General features: G+C 36.9%; 1 protein-coding gene across 1 annotated transcript in view; it reads right to left on the reverse strand.

The window, feature by feature from the left end:
* The window catches only part of LOC106876855 (caskin-2), a gene marked incomplete at its 3' end in the record, with an annotated part of 405,195 nt that overhangs the window by 352,404 nt on the left and 41,710 nt on the right, over positions 1–11,081 (reverse strand). Inside the window, exon 2 of the mRNA XM_052968105.1 lies at positions 726–764. Within this exon, the coding sequence (XP_052824065.1) occupies positions 726–764 (39 nt within the window). The remainder of the gene's footprint in view (positions 1–725; positions 765–11,081) is intronic.

The raw sequence follows: 11,081 nt of genomic DNA on the forward strand, positions 1-11,081 counted from the left end.
GGCACCTTGGGCAAGTGTCTTCTACTATAGCCTCGGGCCGACCAAAGCCTTGTGAGTGGATTTGGTAGACAGAAAACTGAAAGAAGCCCATCGTATATATGTATATATATGTGTGTGTGAATATGTTTGTGTGTCTGTGTTTGTCCCCCCCCCAACATCGCTTGTGTTTACATCCCCGTTACTTAGCAGTTCGGCAAAAGAACCGATAGAATAAGTACTAGGCTTCCAAAGAATAAGTCCTGGAGTCGATTTGCTCGACTAAAGGCGGTGCTCCAGCATGGCCACAGTCAAATGTTAAAGAGTAAAGAATTTTGTCTACCTTGTACTCTAGAGTTAAAAACAGATTATTTTCAAGATGAGACATATTTAGCTCTGCAGCATTTAGACCAGCCATATCTTGCCAAAATATTCTACCTCTTTTATAGTCAAACTGACCTGATCCTACCTCTCACATGTACCATACAATGTCATTTTAAAAATAAACAATCACAACACCAAAACGTTGAAGCTGCAAGAATGCATGATTAATCAATTCAAAAACAATGTAAATATATAAGCATTACATTTAACAGAATAATTCGAATTGTTAAAGGGTTATGTATTGATGGCAAAGTTAGTTGTTAGGCAAATAATAAGCTATAAAGGATGTGTGTGATACAAAGGTCACACGTGTGAGTATATATATGTATATATATTGGCTTCATCAATGCCACAACAAACTTTACCTAAGGATTTCCTCTCCAAAGTCCGCATTTTGTTGCCATCTGCAGTTATAAGAAATCAACAATAATTAAAAAAAAAAAAACAGGGTTTCAAAGAATTTGGGGCAATTTTGAATTAGTACGAGGTGATTACCAAAATGTATGACTGAAGGAACCTCTTCAGATTAATGCCAACCTAATACAAAAATGTTAACAAAAATGTGGGAGTAATAATTTAATCTTTTTTTTAAAAAAAAAATAGGGAACAAGGAGTTGGGAATGAGTATGTGGGATCTGCTTAAGCCTTTAAAACTAATTTTATATTCAAAATATAAAAACTAATTTTATATTCAAAACCCCCACAGTATCAATGTGATCATAGCATAATTTTAATCACAACCAAAAGTTTGATATTGCATAAATGATGACAAGCCTAGAATTTATTCCAATGTTTCACCGATCTACAATACCTTTGGCAGACATAGAACATCACTAGTTTCCCTGGATACAACTGTTTTTTTTTTTTCAACAGAAAAGTAAATATGACCATAAAGACTTGACCAATTTAGGAGATGAGTGTCTGACAAATCTGCTCCGTTGTACAGTTGATTGAAAAGAGGATACAAGAGACGGCTCTCAGGTTTATTTAGATAATGCTGTACACTTTTAAAACAAGGCCATACTGGATGATGTAGCCTTAGACTTAAAAACAGAAGTTGACAAACTGGAAGAATTGGATAGAATATCCTGCCCTATTCTTTAAAAATAAGCAAATCATAGTTTAATAATTGTGTCATAATGCTGGTTTCAAATTTTGATACAAGGCCAACAATATTAGGGGATGGGTGCTAGTCAATTACATCAACCCCAAATGTTCAACTGGTACTTATTTTATTGGTCCCAACAGCATGAAAGGCAAAGTCGACCTTGGCAGAATTTGAACTCAGAACATAAATGTAGATGAAATACCACAAAACATTTTTCCCAGCATGCTAACAATTGTGCCAGCTTACCAACTTTCACTGCGTTAATATTAAAAAATACTGATTTCAAATTTTGGCACAAGGCCAGCAATTTCATGGGTGGGTGCTAGTTGATTACATCAACCCCAGCGCTTAACTGGTACTTATTTTGTTGACCCCAAAAGGATGAAAGGCAAAGTTGACCTCGGCAGAATTTGAACTCAGAACATAAAGGCAGACGAAATGCCGCTAAGCATTTTGCCAGCTTGCTGCCTTTATTGTGTTAGAATATTCGCTTTAAATTTTGGCACAAGGTCAGCAATGTTGGCTGGAGTGGGGTAGTCAATTTAATTGACCTCAGTGCTCAACTGGTATTTATTTTATCAACCCCAAACGGATGAAAGACAGTAGAATTTGATCTGAGAACATAAAGACAAACGAAATGCCACAAAGAATTTTGTCCAACATGCTAATGATTCTGCCAGCTTTGACATCTTGCAATACAATATTTATGCTTTATTAACAGAAAGTCAGGTTGTCATGAAATTCCACTAATACCATTTTCTATGCTTTTTCCTTTTGTAATAATATTTGAGAGTTATAGCAACAAAATCTTATTTGTAAATGGAAACTTGAATTTACTTAATCATCCTATAGCATTTAAACCGGCCATATCCAGCCTAAAAATCCTACCTGCTTTTTGTACAAACTGGCCAGATCCAGCCTAAAAATCCTACCTGCTTTTTGTACAAACTGGCCAGATCCAGCCTCTCACACTAACTCTACGAAATCATTCTAATAATAAATAATCATGTCATCAAAATCTTGTAGCTTTGAGATAACAGGAGATAAATCCAGTCCTGCCCAAATACAATTGTAAATACCGAAAGATTTACAACAACTTATAGGCATAGGAGTGGCTGTGTGGTAAGTAGCTTGCTTACAAACTACATGGTTCCGGGTTCAGTCCCACTGTGTGGCACCTTGGGCAAGTGTCTTCTACTATAGCTTCGGGCTGACCAAAGCCTTGTGAGTGGATTTGGTAGACGGAAACAGAAAGAAGCCTCTGTATATATGTATATGTATATATATATGTGTGTGTCTGTGTTTGTCCCCCCCCCCAACTTCGCTTGACAACCGATGCTGGTGTGTTTACATTCCCGTAACTTAGCAGTTCAGCTAAAGAAACCGGTAGAATAAGTACTAGGCTTACAAAGAATAAGTCCTGGGGTCGATTTGTTTGACTAAAGGTGGTGCTCCAGCATGGCCACAGTCAAAATGACTGAAACAAGTAAAATAGTAAAAGAGTAACTCTTGAAGTGGCAATTGGTTCTCTTTGTTTTGTTATTTACTCGTGTGGTTTCAGCAAGTAATGATTCTGACTTGGAAGGGTTTACATTTCAAGTTTTACAAAATGTAGGAGAAACAAATGAGAAACCACAGATATAAATGTTTCTGAAATATTTGTCAAATGAGGAAGAGTATTTTTCATAGCAAAAGTGAAGATCTTCAGAATATCATTCAAAATACTATACTGATACAGTCAAACAATACAAGACATATACATTATTTTATTGGAAATATATAACTGAAAATCATTGGTATTTAAACACCCAATGAGAAAATTTCAAGTTTACATGTAAAAAAACAAAATTTTAAGTCAGAAATAAATATTTGTTGATGACCCTCTTGACCAACTTCTTACCACACAGCCATGCCAGCAACAGAATATTCTAAATACTAGAGGGCTAACAATTCCATTCACACCTTTATAGGAATGTCACACTGACATCAGTACCTGACTAAGCACTTTATGTTATCAACGTGGTGGGATTTGAACTTATTGAGAGTAACTTTGCTTTTGTCTTTTTGGTATCAATAAAATACCAGAAGGTGAGCTGGCAGAAATGTCAGCACAATGGGTACATTGCTTAGCAGTATTTCATCTGCCTTTATGTTCTGAGTCCAAATTCCGCCAAGGTCGACTTTGCCTTTCATCTTTCTGAGGTCGATAAATTAAATACCAGTTGCATACTGGGATCAATCTAATCGACTGTCCCACCAAACATTTCGGGCCTTGTGCCTAGAGTAGAAAAGAATAAAATACCAAACCACTCCTAGGGTTCAATTCATCTATGTATTTTCCCTCTTTTTCAGGTTTGCACCTGTATTCAAAGACGCAATCCAGAGAAAGGTGTACTTCAAAGACCCAGCCTTGTTACACTGTATCACATTAATTCACCTCGAAATTGCATTAATTCTTAACTTCCTGTTAGACACAGTACCATGCAGAAATGCATTAGTCAGCCAATCTTGAAATGCATGATATCACAAGAATTGTACTAATGTTGTTTACATTTATTGTGGAAAAAAAGAGAACTAGTCTGTAACGTAATGGAGAGAAAACTTTAATCCTTTCATCTATCACTGACTTTTGTTCTGCAACAGAATGAAAAATTTTCAACAAGTGTAGGAGTGTGGTAAGTAGCTTGCTTACGAACTGCATGGTTTCGGGTTCAGTCCCACTGCGTGGCACCTTGGGCAAGTGTCTTCTACTATAACCTCGGGCCGACCAAAGCCTTGTGAGAGGATTTGGTAGATGGAAACTGAAAGAAGCCTGTCGTATATTTGTATATATATATATATATGTATGTGTGTGTGTATATGTTTGTGTGTCTGTGTTTGTCCCCTCCAACATCGCTTGACAACCAATGCTGGTGTGTTTACGTACCCATAACTTAGTGGTTCGGTAAAAGAGACGGATAGAATATAAGTACTAGGCTTACAAAGAATAAGTCCTGGGGTCGATTAGCTCGACTAAAGGCGGTGCTCCAGCATGGCCAAAGTCAAATGACTGAAACAAGTAAAAGAGTAAAAAGAGTAACAGGAAGTTAAGAATTAAAGGTCTACATGTGTATTGAGGACTCAGCTACTCAAAAATTAATTTCCTAAGTAGGAATTCATTTATCTAAAATAATTGAACATCCATCACCAAAACTGATGGGGAATCGACACAAAATAATAATAAAAAAAAAAATAAAAAAAAAAAGAGGCCAGCAACGACTACTAAAATGCCTTTGTTTTTAACTCCAGGTGACATCAGGTCACTGAATAGACCTCTGATCAAAGACATCCCAGCCATGACCATAACCTATGACTAGTGTCCGATGTGTGTGTCATTTTTTTTGTGAAAATGACAGGTACTATTTCTGTTAGGTCAAGTGACTACATAGAAGCTGTTTCATTGGCCAAAGCTGAAAAGCCTTTGATCACAGATTTTCTCAATAATGGCTAACAACATTACATTTCACTAGTTCCCAACCTCTCACAATTTCTGTATCTATTTCTCTCTAACTATCTATCAATTTCTCTCTCTCTCTCTCTTTATATATATATATATATATATATAGCTATAAATCTCTTTCTGTCTATCTATTATACACAATCTTCCTTACTATGTTTCTCTTTCACTGTATTACTCACTTCATTATCTGTGTACCATTCTCTCTCTCTCTCTCTCTCTCTCTATCTATCTATCTATCTGTCTCTGTATGAAATCAACGTCTCTCTTTCTCCCTCATTAACTATCACTCTTTCTCTGAGCCTAATATATATATATATATATATATATACACATTTCACTCTTTCTCTCTATGACATTAACTATCTCTCTTTCTCTGAGCCTAACATACACATCTCCCACCCTCCCCACTTATTTATCTATATACCATAAAGTCTATCTCTCACGGAGTCTAACATACCTCTTCTCTCTCTCTCTGACATTCTCTCTTTCTCTGAGCCTAACACACACATCTCCCTCCCTCCCAACCTACCTATCAATCTATCTATATATCATAAAGTCTATCTCTCTTCAAGTCTAACATACAACTCTTCTCTCTATCTCTCTCTCCCCTCTTTCTTTCTATCTTTCATTATGTCCCACTTACCTCATTTCTCCCTCTCTCTCTCGACACCTCCCCATCTCCTACCACCACTACTACTACCACCACAACAGCTGACAGTTTATTAGTCCTACAATATCACTGATGTAAAAAGAAAAAGACATAGCTGCTGAGGACACACTACACTGCATATCAGTTATTTCACGCTCTGGAACACACACAGCTGTGGCTGAAAGCTCACTATTACACATACTATATATTCTACAGCTTCTGATACCACCACCACCACCACTACTACTACTATTACTACTACTACACATACTTATATACTATAAACACTGCTGCTAATACTACACACACACAGATACACTATAGCTACTGCTATTACTACATGATAACTATGGCTGCTACTACTACTATTGCTACTACACACACAGTTACTATAGCTGTTGTTACTGCTGCTACTGCTACTACTACTACTACAAATATACACTATGGCTGCTTCCACAACTATTTCATGTATATATTTATTCATACTATAGCAGCTACACACATATACACACACATACATACATATCTATACACACATATACATAGATATATATATATATTCACACACACACACACACACATATATATATATATATATATATATATATATATACACACACACACACACATGCGCGCGTGTAGATCATATATATATATATATATACACACACACATTATAGCTTACAGGTAGTAGCTATAATGTGTGTGTATATATATCATGTACATGCACGCATGTGTATATATATGTGTGTGTGTATGAGTGTGTATATATATATATATATATATATATATATATACTCATACACACACACATATATATATACATACACACATGCATGTACATCATATATATACACACACACACAATATAGCTACTACCTGTACTCTACAAACTGCTGAGGCAACAAACCAAGAGAATCACTTAAGCGTGGGAATGGAATGCTATGCTGTATTTGTTCCGGCTCCATACATTCCGAGTTCAAATACCAACTGTTACCTTTTATCCATTCTTTCAAGGTTGATAAAATAGAGCACCAAACAACCTAGAGCAGCAGACTGACAGAATTGTTAAAACATGGGATGAAATGCCTCCTGGCATTTGTTCCAGCTTTTCACATTCTGAGTTAGTAAGTGGCAGCCTTAACTGCGAGTTCAAACCAGCAACCCTGCCTTGAGGACCTGACCTCACATCAAGATATCTTATCAAGCTACATCATCATCTTCTTTTAAAGTGTATCTTCCATGCTGGCATGGGTGGGACTGTTTGACAGAGTCCACAGGTTCAAGGCACTCCAATCTTTTATCTTTTCTCATTCGTTTTACTCATTAGACTAGGGGTTTTCGAACTTCTTGAGTTGCGGACCCCTTTCTATTTCAGGCTTTACCTTAGGGACCCCCTTATAAACACTTATGAAATTTATACATAAATATTTGCTTAAAATAACATATATTTTTACATTTATTTATTTAACAGTATTGAACAAAATAGGTTTATTTTCAATTAAAAGATTTCAATTAAAAAACATATATAAAATCAAATTGCCCATAAAAAGTATTTGCTGTCCATGGACCCCCTGTCTTGTCCTTGCAGACCCCCTGTGGTCCACGGACCACAGTTTGAAAACCCCTGCATTAGACTGTGGCCATGCCTTGGAGAATTTTAGTCAAATGAATCGACCCCAGTACTTACTTTTTTTTAAAGAACTGGTACTTATTCTATCAGTCTCTTTTGCTGAACCACTAAGTTACGAGGCCATAAACACACCAATACCATCCACCATCCACACCATCAAGCGGCAGATGGGGGGAAAACACAAAGACTCACACCCATAGACATCATATATACTTTTCTACTCTAGGAACAAGGCACGAAATTTTGGGGAGGGGGGAAGTCAATTAGATCAACCCCAGTACACAACTGATGCTTAATTTATTGACTCTGAAAGGATGAAAGGCAAAGTCAACCTCAGTGGGATTTGAACTCAGAATGTAAAGACAGACGAAATACTGCTAAGCATGTGTTCATGGAAGACTGGAAATGTAGGACATCGCTTCCATGATGGTGATCTTCGTTTATAACCATCATGTAATGATAAAGCAAGGCGACAGTAATGCACATACAAACACACACACACATATATATGTATATATATATGACTAGGTTCTTTCAGGTTCCGTCTACCAAACCCACTCACAAGACTTTGGTCAGCCCAGAGCTATTGTAGAAAAGATTTGCCCAAGGTGTCACACAGAGGAACTGAACAAGAAACCATGAGTTTGAGAAGCAAACTTCTTACCACACAGCCACACCCCTTGGCTGTCTGTACATATAGGAATGTTCCTCTATGACCCTCTTTCAGCTGAGAGATCCTAGTTTTTGTGGACTCATGGGAGCTTGTACCAATTAAAAGCATCCGTGCCGGTGCCACATTACAGGCACCCGTGCTGGTGCCACATCATAGGCGCTCATGCTGGGGCCACGTAGAGCACCCGTGTCGGTGCCACATAAAAGCACTCATGCTGGTGCCACATAGAAACACTCATGTCAGTGCCACATAAAAGCACCCATGCTGGTGCCACATTACAGGCACTCATGCTGGTGTCACATGAAAGCACCCATTCCAGTGTCAGGTAAGAGTGTCCATGCTGGTTCCACGTGGAAGCACCTGTGTTGGTGCCAGGTAAAAGCACATGTGCCAGTACCACATTAAAAGCACACGGCACACACACACTGTAAAGTGGTTGGCATCAGGAAGGGCATCCAGCTGGAGAAACCATGCCACAACAGACAAAATGGGGCCCAGAGGGTCAACTCCTGCCAAACCACTCAACCCATGCCAGCATGGAGAACAGATGTTAAATGATGATAATGATCACACACACACACACACAATTATACATACACTGTATTCATTTTAGCATCCACTTTTTCATGCTTGAATGAGTTAGAGTTTATCAAGACAGATTTCTTTTCTACAGTTACACACACACACACACACACAAACACACATACACACACACACATATATATATATATATATATATATATATATATAATGAAGGGGATATTTCTAAGTGGCCTGCTTGTTTGTTGCACCTTGTTTACCATTTTTGTCCTTGTTCTTTTGCCACGTCATGTACCCAGTTATGTATCTATATGTACATGAACGTATATACATACATGTACATATATATGCATATACTCATATATTGTTTATATATATATATATATATATATATATATATATATATATATATATATATATATATATAAAGGGAAGTTAATGATTGGATCAAAGTGGACTGAGCTGTGAAACATTTACATCATCAAAGTAACTGGGTCACACAGTGTTACCAGATCTCCTGTCTCATAACTATTCATACATACTTTAATCCTAACATGTTGATTTTTAAGTCTGGTTCTCTTCCTGGGGTTAATTTAAAAAACAGAAAAAGGAACCTATTTGACTCGTTATCAAGCTTTTTTTCCTTTGAAAATTAACCCTTTTGTTGCTATAATTCTACAGAAATACAAATGTTTCAAATTATGAAGAATTTAGTAAAATGATTTTGTTGTTGTTAAACTGGTGTTTGAAGCGTACATAGGGGTGGCTGTGTGGTAAGTAGCTTGCTTACGAACCACATGGTTCCGAGTTCCGTCCCACTGCATGGCACCTTGGGCAAGTGTCTTCTACTATATCCTCGGGCCGACCAAAGCCTTGTGAGTGGATTTGGTACACGGAAACTGAAAGAAGCCTGTCGTAAATATATGTATATATATGTGTGTGTGTATATGTTTGTGTGTCTGTGTTTGTCCCCCCAACATCACTTGACAACCGATGCTGGGTGTGTTTACGTCCCCGTAATTTAGCGGTTCGGTCAAAGAGACCGATAGAATAAGTATTAGGCTTACAAAAAGAATAAGTCCTGGGGTCGATTTGCTCGACTAAAGGCGGTGCTCCAGCATGGCCACAGTCAAATGACTGAAACAAGTAAAAGAATAAGAGAGTGAGATTTTCATGGAAGGATTTATTTTGAATCACTTTAACCCCCTTGTGACCATACTTTTGCTGATATAAAACTGCCTTTCAATTACTTTTAAAATAAAGAAGAAAGTAAAATAATTTTGCTGCTATTAAGGTGGTGTTTGAAATAAATTAACATGGAGATTTTGATGGAAGACTTTAATTTGGATAACACTAAAATGAGTTTGAATCACAGAACCATCAGTGAGGAGAGGTAAGGTGAGGAGCAGTCACAGGCAGGCTGGTATCAAAAGGGTTAAATATGGGATTTGGTAACCAGAGACTGAAAGAAGCCTGTCATCATCATCATCATCATTTTAACATCCACTTTTCCATGCATGCATGAATTGACAGAGTTTTGTTGCAGTAGATTTTCTACAGCTGGATACTCTGCCTGAGTAAGGTAATCAATTACACACAAGCAGACATGTTTTCACCAAATATCTGAAACAAAGGACACTGCTTATATGACAGTGACACTCATTTACAACTCACAATGTCAAACCAAAGAGACAGTAACAAACAAACACACACACACACACTCACACATACACATATATATTTATTAAGGCTGAAAAAAATCTTCACAAATTGTCTGTGAAAGTGCAAACAGATTCTGAAGAATTTTTCAGCTTTAATAAAAGAATATTACTCTACCTTTGGTGTTCAAATACTATTTTTCCCACCTTGTTTGGCATTTATGTGCTTATTTCTGTTTTTGTGTGTATGTGTGTATGTATATATATATATATATATATATATATATAGGAGAATTCACGGAAAAAAAAAACAGACGAAGATAGGTGGTGTAAACAACAAATGGATGTATTAGTATAATGCTCGGGAATAGAGAAAGTCTTTAACGTTTCGAGCCTACGCTCTTCAACAGAAAGGAACACAGAAAGAAACATGGAGAGAAAAAAAATATATGTGTAGTGGTCAGGAATGGTACATCAAGAATCTACTATTTAACAGAGATTTTCTTTCACCTGGTGAAATTCTGCATTATTTTGAAGGCTTTTTTGCATTTTGTATTAATGCAGGCATGTAAGTAAGTTATTTATTATTAAATATAACAATATAAATTATTTACATGTTTTTAAGTTATGAAACAACTTTGTTGTGAAATTATAATTTTCTTATTGTTAAATAAAATCTCATCAAACTACACACAGACATGACGGGCTTCCTTTAGTTTCTTATTTCTTTATTGCCCACAAGGGGCTAAACATAGAGGGGAAAAACAAGGACAGACAAAGGGATGAAATTGATTACATCGACTCCAGTGCGTAACTGGTACTTAATTTATCGACCCCGAAAGGACGAAAGGCAAAGTCGACCTCAGCAGAATTTGAACTCAGAACATAACGGCATACGAAATACCGCTAAGAATCTCGCCCAGCGTGCTAACCACTCTGCCAGCTCGCCGCCTTTTTTTAG

This window comes from Octopus bimaculoides, chromosome 5 (assembly GCF_001194135.2).
Source record: "Octopus bimaculoides isolate UCB-OBI-ISO-001 chromosome 5, ASM119413v2, whole genome shotgun sequence".
Classification (NCBI taxonomy): domain Eukaryota; kingdom Metazoa; phylum Mollusca; class Cephalopoda; order Octopoda; family Octopodidae; genus Octopus; species Octopus bimaculoides.